At 30.3% G+C, this 13,406-nt stretch overlaps 1 protein-coding gene across 1 annotated transcript; it reads right to left on the bottom strand.

The window, feature by feature from the left end:
* Nucleotides 1-10,868: 10,868 nt before the first annotated feature.
* On the bottom strand, nt 10,869-12,254 carry LOC107486768 (putative UDP-rhamnose:rhamnosyltransferase 1). The gene has a single exon (XM_016107346.3). The coding sequence runs from the start codon at nt 12,252-12,254 to the stop codon at nt 10,869-10,871; it is 1,386 nt and encodes a 461-aa protein (XP_015962832.1).
* Nucleotides 12,255-13,406: the final 1,152 nt, after the last annotated feature.

Here is a 13,406-nt window from a genome sequence, read left to right as displayed (position 1 = left end):
ATATGTAGCAAAATAATGTAATAATTGACGCCAAACGGGTTCAGGAATATATTTTGGTACATGGTTAGGGTCTTTTGAATAATTGTGTCTCTCCTGATTCATCAATGATCTTAATCAATCACTCCCTTTAATCTCAAAAATTTGACGAATTCTTGCATTGTGTTGAGGTTCCCACATACAATTTTTCTATAAAAGAAAACAAACATATACATTGAATTACCCACTATGTATAATATCAAAATAACAAAAAAAATGATAATAAATACTTACTTTAAATTCAGTAAACCACAAATCTCGCATTTGCTCACTAGCATGTCTCCAAGAAGGGCAGAATTCTGAAAATTTGCTCTTAATGACATTTGTTACGAACAACAGTACATGGATTAAACCTATAAGAGGTTCAAATAATGAGTAATTACACACGTATTCACAATAAAAACAATATAGAGAGAATGTTAAAACAGAAAACTGATTGTTATACTTACTTATTGCCAAAAGGCTCTATTTTCAAGAGCCCTTCTTGAGTGACAAGTTCACCTTCTTGGGTAAGAGATTCATCATGATGATTTTCATCCGATGAGTGAGCATGATGTAAATTTCGTTCATTATTAGGAGCATTATCAAATGACTGAGATTGGATAGGTGAACAGTATAGTGATTCAGCTGGTGATGGTGATGGTGATGGTGTATGATCGACATGGGAAGATAGTAAATTTCTCTTGAATTTTTGTGGTGGCTGGGAAGAAGAGGGTGGTAATGCTGAAGGCTTTTTAGATACATGTGAAGGAACTGGAGCTCGTGATTTTGTAGGCTTAGGGTGTGAAAACTTAGTTTTGTGTGCACTAATCACCTTCTTATTACCAGTCTTTTGTACTTTAATTGACAAATGTTTTTTATTTTTTTTAAAACCTGACATCTAAAACAACAAAGATTTATAAGATTAGTAAGACATTGCAGTTAAATTTTAGTAACATGTACATCATCAAAAGAATTAAAAAAATAACAACGTAAAATAATACTTAACTGCCAAAATAATCAACTAGGAGGTAAGATAAAGTGCTACTATGCTTTAGTACTAAACTACTAATATAAATGTACACATGAGCATTTTAAAAAATTCATAGCAAGGATAATACTATATGTGTGAAAGGGGCAGATTGTGTGAAAGGTAAAAATAGAAAATATTAGTAATTACATTATACTTAGTAGTAGATCCAACACAAACCTGAACACGTGCTGGAACATCACTACTGTTATCCATGGCTACAGTGGATGATTCTATTCAATCTACAAGAAGGAAAATTTATACTTATGGAGAAGCCTTATATAATCTGTTTATAATATCTACTATCTACTGTATAATAATGAGCCATCACCACATGTAATATCTGTAAATTGAATTCTTTAACAATCCTGGGACCATGTGCAACTCATTTAACTCTCATCACCCCAAAAATAAAAAAGAAGAAATAACATGGCTTTTGATTAATAGAAAACGTTGAGAATGCTAAAAAAAGGGTCATAAATTGATAATAATTATAAACATTTTGATTGGACTATATACTAAGTATTTCTTAATCAATAATAGCTGAAGGCACGGAACCTATATATATAAAATAAGAGTAATTAATTAGTATATAGAGAATTGGTAGCATCTGCATATTATCAGTGGAATCTAAGCGCCATAATGGTGATATACACATATATGAAAAATATGCATTTTTCCTTTAAGATAATAACAATCAATAAGAATAAACAAAATTTATGTCGGCATACATATACATATACACATATATTATATGCAGAAAAGGGGGCAGACCAAGCTAAGTTACCAGCAATTCCATATAGTGCCATTTAATTAAAAAGTAGAAAATCAAATATTAGTTGTGTTTGGCATGCAACAGAGTGAAAGCAAAATAGCTTAACTAATGAAGAAAAAGCTTACTCTACAACTCACTGCGTGCAAGGTTCCCCCAAAAAGCATATGGAAGTGGGAGAAATATGATTCTACATTCTAGTTAGGATAAACTAGAATCTTAATCTATTCTTGATACTATGTTGGTGGACATCATTTGACCATAATGAATAAAAGTGAGTCCAAAGTTTCAATTTGAATAGTTGTGTTATTTATTATAAATAGAGATAATATAATAATATAATTGGTAAGTATGAAATTAATAATTTAAATTATCTCTCTTTTTATTTTTCTCTTATCTAATAATTTTTTTTAGTTCTTTCGTATCCTATTAATTCTTTCTTATTCAATTTCTTTCTTTTTATAGGAGCATTTTCTTAATTCAATTTTTTTCTTCATTTAGTAGCATTTTGAATATTATGCTAATAGTACAAAATGTCATCAAATCACATTCGTAGCACATCTGAACCTCGGCGGCTTCAAGTTACAATATCAAACTAAATTATATATAAATTAATTATGACCTATTTATAAGTTTTTTAGTTTTCTACCATTATGGATACTAGACTATTAATTACAACTTGTTTTCAAAATGAAAGAAATTAGACCTCTGGTTCAGCCACCAACCTACTTGACATTCTAAATTCAATAAAGTATTGAGTATTGATTATTGTAAGTCAAATTAGGAATAACAAAATAATCTCTTTCATTTACTTAAACACTACCATTACCACACACAAATACTTCATTGTCATTATATATCAAAACAATCTACATGAGGTAGGCTAAAAAATATATCCTTATATATCAAAACTATAGTAAATCTCATAAAACATCATGGAAACTATGTTTGAAAACCAGACCACAGGCACTACTTCTACAATTTCTATTAATTATTTGTTATTTTTTGCCTATAAACACTTCTACAAGTAAAAAACACACTAAATCATAAAACAACAACAAATTAAATAATCAGATTCCAAAATGAAAGAACATATAATAATATCTTATTGTTTGAAACAAGATAAATGGTATGAATATCAGTTTCCTATACTCCACGAACATGCATATTCTCAAAACTGCCAAAAATTTCTTTTCTATTTATATGCCTTTTGGCTTACTCAAAATAAAACCACATCTTGGGTACTATCAATTCTACCCCATGACTGGAAAGGTAAATTTTTTTTCTATTCTATTCACATACACAAATGTATATCAAGAGCTGATTGATCATATTCCTCAAGCATAATTTTATAGATTTTAATTTTAGTCCATATTTTTATATTTTTAGTATTGTTGCATGATTTTGAGAATCAATGTTGACTGCAATGCTTGCTGCCGAAAATTAAGGAGAATTATTCTAAGGATGAAAGGTAAAAGGATTGTACTAATTAAAGGAAAAATTGACATTAACAACAGGAAAAATATGCACAAATAAAGGAAAAAAAACCCCAACTTAAGCTATGGGACGCACAAAAATTAGCAAAGAAGAAAGGAAATTTTTGATAAACAAAGCTGAGTAACAATCACTACTCACAAAAATTAGAACCTGGCAGTGGCAGAGCACGCAAAGAGAGAAGAAGAAAACAAGGACAATCCAGCGACGCTAGAGGGTGGAGGTCGCCTCAGGTGCGGTGTATGAGGCTGGCGGGGGTTCGGGTTCTGAGACCGGCGGAGGCGCCCACATACAGCAGGCAGAGCAGTTGTTCGCGATTGAAAGCTGTTACCTAAAGCGCGAGTCACGATGGTGGAGGTGGTCTGAGGTGCGGGATTGGAGGCTGGAATGGTGGATGTCTAAGACCTGAGGTTCGAAGGCCTGAGAGTGTGAGGGTTGTAGCGGCGAGCGCGAAGCACCAGCGGCGACCACAGACGGGAGGCAGAGCACGCAGAAGGAGCGCAAAGCACGAGTGGGGGAGCACGGAGTAGAAGGGAGGAGATCAAGAACGTAACTGACCTTGAAGCAAAAATTGAGGGTTCTGATAAAGAAAGTTGGATTTTTTACAAGGTAACCTAGATGTGATACATGGGAGAAGGCACTCAAAAACTAAAATCCCCTGAAACTAAAAGGCGGTTCTAAGTAAAGTTTTAATTTTTTGGCGCAAAGTAAATTAGTGACTTTGAATAACTATATATAACAAATTTTAAAATTAAAATTATATCTAATTTTCACTAACAAATTAAACATGAATAAGATTACGACGAAAATATATTCAATAAGTTATGAAATAAAAGATAGATATTTAAAAAAATTATATTTAATATTAATTTTAAAATGTTTAAATTAAATTATATTTTTTATTTTTGTTATATAATAATCTTTAAAGATAAATATTTAACAAAATCAAATTTTGAAATTAAATATCCCTTTTACAGTAATAGATAAGATAGATAAGATAACTGTCTCGAATTATATAAAGGAAAGCCAGAGATTCTTCAGTTACGTTCTTCATTCCACACACATATACTTTATAAATCCATTCTTACTTGAGCATCGGAGTGTCCTTGTCAAGTACCCACCCCGTTATTCCAGTCAGACAATCCAACACTGATAAGTCCCTAGTCCATCTTACAGCGCGTACCAAAGACTCTTAAATAAGTAATTTTTCTCTAGTTTCTTTATGGTGTTTATATAATTCTTGTATGTGTGACACAATTTATTTTTCATATTTTTTAAAATGTTAACGGATAGAACATTTTTTAAATTTTAATAAAAAATTGAAAAAAAAAACGTTTAAGTGGTCAACATTTTTTTTAATGTTTTAATCTTATATTTATAAAATAATACTATTTACTATCTAATTTTTGTATTTTCTATATTAAACAGAAATTTTAATTCCCTAACATTCTCCATTAAATTAATGTCAAATATAAATTTGTGTCTAAACAAAACTTTATCCCGATGATGAATTGATTCATATATACATAACGTATTAGTTATATCGTTTTCTTCTTCTCAGTATCATTTTATAGGTGCTTTATATTTGTATTTGAAAATCTATATGTGATAAACATTATCTCAAAAAGCTTCATGATTAATTTAACCAGAAAATTTTTAGATTAAATTTAAAGGTTCATGGAAAATTCCTACTTATTAAAATGATTTAATTATATGCATCTCGATGTTACGGTGATGCTAGTTATATTATTGTCATACAAAAAACTTTACTAAGATATATATTTTGCAAACAAAGGGAAACATATATGAAAGTTTTCATAGATTAAAATTATTATATGGTTTGGTTATAAATGCTATAAGAAATCAAAATTTAATTTTTTTTGTGTATATATATACTAGCGGCTCAACAGGCACTACAGTGTCTGTTCAACCGCTTTTCTATTGAGTTAAAAAAATATTTTTTATTTTTATTTTTACGTATTAGTATTCACTTTTGAGTGTAATAATTATGAACTAATATATGATGGTAACTGTGATTAAAGAGAAGATAGAAAGAGAATAAAAAACGGAAGAAAAAAGAGAATAAAAAATAACTAACTATATATTATTGTCATACAAAAAACTTTACTAAGATATATATTTTGCAAACAAAGGGAAACATATATGAAAGTTTTCATAGATCAAAATTATTATATGGTTTGGTTATAAATGCTATAAGAAATCAAAATTCAATTTTTTTTGTGTATATATATACTAGCGGCTCAACAGGCACTACAGTGTCTGTTCAACCACTTTTTTATTGAGTTAAAAAAATATTTTGTATTTTTATTTTTACGTATTAGTATTCACTTTTGAGTGTAATAATTATGAACTAATATATGATGGTAACTGCGATTAAAGAGAAGATAGAAAGAGAATAAAAAACGGAAGAAAAAAGAGAATAAAAAATAACTAACTAGTATTATTTTAAAATAATATTTAATTCTATGTCATTATGTATGAGACATGCAATGGGTTTCGAACCCATGTTTTCTTGGGAGGCAAGGATAAGGAATGCCACCATGCTAGTGTATTCATTTGGAAATCTATGTGCTAATTATTCTATATATTATATATAAACACAACTGAATTATTTTATATTTATTTAATTTAATTTTAGTTTTATACTCAATTTTTTTTAATTCTTTAGAATTTATAGAATTTTAGTTTTATACTTAATTATTGATTATGAAAATTATTATATACTTTATATGTAGATATGGAAATTCTAGATCATCGAAAGTGGATATACAATAGAAATTTGCCTAACCGAGGAGGATTACGACAGGAATTTATTAATGGTGTTCGACAATTTATTGATACAGTTACAAAACAACCTCAATTTGTACTTGAAGGCAGTCGACTTAGATGTCCTTGCAACAAACATAAAAATAAAATTTTCTCAACTCCGGATGAAGTTTTACTAGATTTATATAAATATGGTTTCATGCCAAGATACTGGTGTTGGAATTCACATGGAGAGAGTCCATTGCATTTGAATGTAGATCATGATAACTAAGAAGGCACATGTTCTTCTCCGCATGTTAGTGTGCCAATAAGAAATTCATATGAATCTATGGTAGTTGATGCTGCTGGACCAAAATTAATGAGTCAATTTGAAGAACACATGGAGGAGCCTCCGAATGCAGAAACTAAAAAATTTTATGATTTATTACAGTCTGCTCAGCGCCCATTATTTGAGGGATGTGTTAGTCATTCAGAATTATCAATGGCAGTTAAAATGTTGAGTATAAAAGCTAAAGGGAATGTATCTCAACAAATCTTTGATGATTTCATGAAAGCTATGAAAGAAGTGATTCCTAAGGATAACTTACTTGTCTCCAATATTTATGAAGCAAAGAAGCTAGTATCGAAACTTGGCATGGAAAGCAATAAAATTTATTGTTGCATTAATGGTTGTATGCTGTATTACAAGGAGGATGATATACCAAGAAAGAAATGTAAATTTTGTCATTCTCCAAGGTACAAGATAGGTAAAAAGGGTAAACAAGTGCCTTTGAAACGAATGCACTATTTACCGCTTATACCTCGTTTAAGAAGACTTTATGTTTCAATGAACACAGCATCTCACATGCGATGGCATTTTGATCACGAGTTTAAAGGAGTTTTTGAGCATCCATCGGATTCAAAAGCATGGAAGTATTTTGATAGAAAACATCCACAATTTTCTCGAGAATCACGCAATGTCAGACTAGGATTATGTGCTGATGGATTCACCCCTTTTGGTCAATCTGGTAAATAATATTCATGTTGGCTAATAATTGTCACTCCGTATAACCTGCCTCCTTCTATGTGCATGAAAACTCCTTACATGTTTTTATCCATGATTATCCCTGGTCCTCATAATCCCAAAACCAGGATTGATGTATACCTGCAGCCCTTGATTCATGAGCTAAAACTACTATGGGAAGATGGCGTTTTAACTTATGATATTCATTCCAAGTCAAATTTTGTAATGCGAGCTGCATTGTTGTGGACTATTAATGATTTTCCTGCATATGGAATGTTGTCTGGATGGATGACAGCAGGCAGGCTAGCATGTCCATACTGTATGGAACGAACCAAGGCATTCCAATTAGAAAATAGGAGAAAGCCATCATGGTTTGACTGTCACAGACAATTCTTGCCAAATAATCACATGTTTAGAAGAAACAAGAATGCATTCTATAAGAATAGAATTGAGAGATCAGAACCTCCGCCAAGATTGACTGGAGAGCAAATATGGTATATAGTTCAGAATTATGATAAGATAAGTGATGTTGAGCAACTTGAGATAGAAAGGATATGGAAGTACGCATAATTGGACCAAAAGAAGCATATTTTGGGATTTGCCTTATTGGTGTCATAATTTAATCCGTCATAACCTTGATGTAATGCATATTGAGAAGAATGTATTTGATAATATATTCAATATTGTCATGGACATCAAAGAGAAGACTAAAGATAATGCAAAGGTTAGAATGGATCTGTCATTATACTGCAAGCGAAAAAATTTAAAACTGCCAGAACAAAGTGGAGGTAAAATTATAAAACCCAAAGCAAACTACACATTTATCTTCCAGCAAAAGAGGGCAATATGTGAATGGGTGAAAGAGTTAAGGATGCTTGATGGGTAAGTTTCAAATTTAGGGAGATGTGTTGACATGAAAGAGGGCAAGTTATATGGAATGAAAAGTCATGATTGTCATATATTTATGGAACGTTTACTGCCAATTGTTATGGTGAATATAAAAATGATTTCTTTGGCCAGCTTAATGAAATTATCCAAGTTGAGTATACTGGGCTACCACTAAAAAGAGTTGTACTATTTAAATGCGAATGGTTTGATCCCACGATTGGCAAAGGAATAAAGGTAAACAAAGAGTATGGAATCATACAGATTCGAAAGAATCGACGATATGGTAAATATGATCCATTTATCATTGCACATAAAGCAATTCAAGTATATTTTGCACCTCATCCAATGAGCAACACCAAGGAAAAAGCAGAATGGTGGTTTGTATTCAAGACTAAAGCAAGATGTGAGATTGAGATTGAAACAACAGAGGATTTTGCATATCAAGAAGATGGCACAAATCAATCTAACAATCATATCTCAAATGATATTGACATTGTTGTTGATTTACTGGATACCAATAGTACAAGATATGAAGAAGAAGAAGAAGAAGAAGAAGAAGAAGAAGAAGAAGAAGAAGAAGAAGAAGATGATGATGATGATGATGAGCCACTTGGGGATGAAGACAAAGATATGGATGAGGATGAGAACGAAGACGAGGACGACGACGAGAACAATGAGGATGAAGATCAAAATGAATAGTATAAAAAAGTCCACTAAGAAATGTATTTATTTGTATTTTTTTTAATTTTTAATATACTACAATCTTATGAAAAAGTATATGACTTTTTTATTTTACGTGATTTTTTTATTATATTTTATTTTTACTATTTTTTTAGAGGATTGGATATAATTTATTGAAAAAGTCTAAGAGCCAGCACTTTTATTAAAATTTGGCTAGCATTTAATCATTAAAGGAAAAATGAGTAATTGTCTACCATTAGATGTAATCTCACACCATTAAAAACACTACTGATGGCTAATTGATGACTACAAATCACAAAATCTACTGACCCCTAGCACTCTTCTAATTTATTTTTAAAAATTTTACATATGTATTCTTTGATACACTTCATCTTAAATTTGTTAAAAAATTAAAATTTGAATTATTATAACGTAAATAATTAAAAGAATAAATTAAAAAATAATATGAGGTAACTAAAAAAATCAAAATTAAATATAAGATGGTATATAAAAATTTGTATGAGAAATTTAATATTAAATATAATAAAAATAAAAGAATAAAAAAAAGAAGATTGAGTATATAAAAAAAATAAAAAGATAGAGTCTCCCAAATTTAACTAAAAAAAAGTCAAACAAAATATATAATGATAGAAAAAAAAACTAATATAGTCAATTTAGTTCTAAAATTTAGGATTAAATAAGTATATTTGTTAAATTTTTTTATTTAGTATTGAGTACGTACTACCTGAATTAAAAGAGTTATGGTGAATAATAGATTAATTTACTAGTCTTATATTTTAATGGTTGATCTATAATGATTCAATTAATTATTTTAAGATTGTAATTTATTTCATATTTGATATTATATAAAAATAAATTATTAACTTAATAAAAAATTAAATGATTTTTTTATTGGTGCAAACAAAAACTGTATATTTTTATAAGTTATATATAATTAAGGTTATTTTAGGAAAAAAACTTTATTTTAGAATAGTAAAAATATTTGGGACAAATCATAGACTAATTTAAAATATAAATAATATTTTTATACTAAATTTTAAAAGTTTTTGATAAATATTTGAAATCTGTTTGAAAATTGATGAATTTTCGAACAGAATTTACAAATGATGCTATTTTTGTCTCAAATTTGTGGGAAAAAATTTTGTCTACTTCGAAGGGTTAGTTATAGTAAAAGCATTTAAGACTAATTATAGACAAATTTAGGATAAAATTAACATTTTTCAAAATACGTCCCAAATCCGTCTGAAGTTATTGCGCATATTCAGATGGAATACGGACGAATTATAGTTTTTGTCCAAAATGTGTTGCTAATCTGTATGAAAATTTTGGCGCCATCTAAAAAAAATTTGGCGCCAAAATTTGGGACAAAATTTAGACAAATTTAGGACAGAATATATTATTTCAATATCTCCACTAAAAATTGTTCAACATTTGTCTCAAATTTGTCCGAAATGAAAAAGTCATTCAGACGGAATAAATTTCGTTTGAAATTTTTGTCTAAAAAAGCCCTATTTCTAGTAGTGGTTAGGGCCAAATGTAAATGAAGAGGGAGAGGAAGGTGTTTTATGGAATAACGCTCTTGTTGAAACGCAACGTTTCAACAAAGGTTAAGGGGGCGATTTGTCCCAATTATGAAGGAGAGAAACCCACGTGGACAAGTTACTGACACATCAGCCAGTGATCTGCTCGGAACCGGTTGCATGGATTGGAACGTACAGATATCATAATAGATAGGAATCGATTTGGGTATTTAGATTTCTTAGGGGATGGGAAGTCCATCGGACAAATCGTTAGAAACCGGAAAGGGCATTTACTCAAAAAATATTTCTTTTTCCACGAGAGTGTGTTTATGATATGAAAAATTATTTAGGAATTCGAGTAGGTATTTTCTGTTGTATTAAACCTTTTTATTAAGTTAATTTAACTATTTTAATTATTTTTCAAAATTTTCATATTTAGTATTAATTTAATTATTAAGCAATTTTGTTTAATTAAGTTAACTTAGGTAATTCAGATTAATTCGGTTAATTTAGTTTCAAAATTAGAAGAAAAAGCTGAATTTTTGGATAACAACTTTATTCTTTTCTTACACATAATGCAAGTGCAAAAGGTAATTAAATACCCTACACTTCAATTATTACGACACCCTGAAACTCTAGATAGCTTAAGACATTTTATCAATACAATTTTGCAATAATCTTTGATGAGGGGCTATGAATTTCCATATAATCAACAAAGTCATCTATATATTTTTGGTGTAACTCCTTGTCCCCAAATATCTTGTTCATTTTCTCAGCATGATTTCTATAAATCTTTCCTTCATCATCTTCTGACATCACTGATCTCAATGCCTTAGCCAATGAATCTCTAGTGAACTTTCCATCATGTTCATTTCTTGACACTTTTATTCCCACCATTTTCTCTTCCATAAGTCTAGCAACTAAACCTTGTTCATTTTGAAAAGGTAACATGATAAGTGGACATCCAAATTGAAGAGACGCAATCGCAGAACTCCAACCAGAATGACTCAAGAATCCTCCAACAGATTTGTGTGCTAATATCTTTAACTGTGGAACCCAATTAGTCCATATAATCCCGTGTTTTGTCTCCATTAAACTACTTACACCTGGACTGCTATTTTGCTTCTGCAGAACCCAGAAAAAGGGAAAGTCAGGTAGCTCTAATCCCATAGCTATCTCAGTGGATTCTTCATCATTTAGTGCCACTTCACTTCCAAATGCTACATAAATCACTGACCTTTCTTCTTGTTCATCCAACCACTTAAGGATTGTGTTCCAATTTTCATCATCTTTACTGTCTTCATTATTGAATAAGTGTAATGAAGGTGGCAATAACCCAACTGGAATAACCGGTTTCTTGCATTGATTTTGAAGATATTTTATGGATTCGGCTTCAATCTCCATACAAGTTCTTACAGCTACAACATCAATACCACCAAGTACTTGATGTAGTCTGAATATATCTGAAACACCAGATTCATTCTCTTCATTGTGGTCTTCGGACATTGTTTTGTCCTCATAGTGTTGAAGAATTACTTTGTTAGAAGGATCATCATCAAAGGAAGGTTTATCATTTGTCTTTAGCCCAAAGCTGTTTATGAAAGAAATACCAAGGGCCGAAAAGATAGAAAAGAAGATGGATGAGATACCAAGCTTGGAAGTTATTGGGGGCAACCAAAAAGGTGCAAAGTCATATATGAGCCAATGAGGAGTGGAACTCTCTAGAAACTTAGCCAAAGGTTGTTGAAGGCCATCAAAGGCTTTCTTGAGGTATTGAACTATGTGTTGTGGAATGTCCATAGTGGCCTCAGCATTTTGAGGGAGGTTTTCTACATGAGGCAATGGAAGTTCTATGAGTTCCACAAAAGGTTGTAAATTTGGTGGTAGCTTAGGAAGGCGTTTGATGTTTGTAGGTGTGGAAATGAATGAAACTTTGTGACCCTTTTGAGCTATGAGTTTTGCAAGCTCAAAGTATGGAATTATGTGACCAAATGCAAGCCATGGAATCATAGCAATGTGAAGCTTCTTGGGTTGGTCAGCCATGGTGATAATAATGATCTTTTATTTGGTAAGAGTTAATCACAGTAGGGTTTATATTTAGTATTATTGTGGTCATTTGTATATATATAGAGGGGGGAATCGAGGTGCAACTTCATTTCTTATCAAAAATAATATTTATATATCAAATTAGTCATCATATATTTATAAATATATAAATATATATAATTTAATTTACTTTTAATAAATATTTTATATTTTAATATATATTTTATACTGATAAATAATTTTAAGAGATAAATATTGTTTTGGTCCCTAATGTTTAGGATCAGAATCGAAATCGTCCTCAACGTAATTTTTTATTTAGAATCATTTTAAACATTTTTTTGTATTAAAATCGTTATTTTTAAATTTTATTACTAAATTACTCTTATGTTAATAAAAAAAATTATAAAATTTTAAAAAAAAAAAGAAAAGAATGCATGGGAAAAGGGAGAAAGGAAAGGGAAAAGGACGGGGGAGGAAAAGGGGAAAGGCGCCGGCAAAGTTTGGAGCCGTCGTTGTCGTTGAAAATCGCAAGGGAGAGAGGAGACGCAAGCCACTGCCGTCGCTGACTTCGCTACTACACCTCGCCGCCTCGCCGCTGCACCTTCCCGTTTTTACTTCTGCTTCGGCTTTTGTATCTTGCTTCGGCCTCTGCTTTATGCTTTTGCGTTTGTTTCTTCTGCTTCTATATCTATTTTTGTTTCTGTTTTTGCTTCTAATTTTAATTTTGATTTTTTATTTTTTGATTTTATTGTTGTTGTGTGTTGATTTTGTTGTTAAATTTGATGTTGTTATTTCTGGATTTGAATAATATGTTATTGTTGGTGTTCTTGAATCTAATTGTTAGTATTTGATGACAGTTAGGGAGGAGGTGGTGGTGGTAAAGGTGTTGTAGAGTATTTTTTACCGTAAAAGTTAAAAGGATAATTTTAATACGAAAAAAAATGTTTAAAACTATTCTAAATAAAAAATTATATTAGAGACGATTTCAATTCTAACCCTAAACATTAGAAACCAAAATAATACTTACCCTTAATTTTAATCATTGATTTTGATTTGCATCTAATATAATTGGCTTTATAATGTTACTCACGTATAATTTTTTATAAAAAGAATTATTTATATACTAAAATTATTATTAAATTCAATATT

This window comes from Arachis duranensis, chromosome 4 (assembly GCF_000817695.3).
Source record: "Arachis duranensis cultivar V14167 chromosome 4, aradu.V14167.gnm2.J7QH, whole genome shotgun sequence".
Taxonomy (NCBI): Eukaryota; Viridiplantae; Streptophyta; class Magnoliopsida; order Fabales; family Fabaceae; genus Arachis; species Arachis duranensis.
The sequence above is the reverse complement of the archived record's forward strand: the minus strand, read 5'-3'. Positions and strand labels throughout refer to the sequence as shown.

Coding starts and splice junctions, on each gene's coding strand:
- LOC107486768 (XM_016107346.3), bottom strand. CDS start 12,254: ATGGCTGACCAACCCAAGAAGCTTCACATTGCTATGATTCCATGGCTT.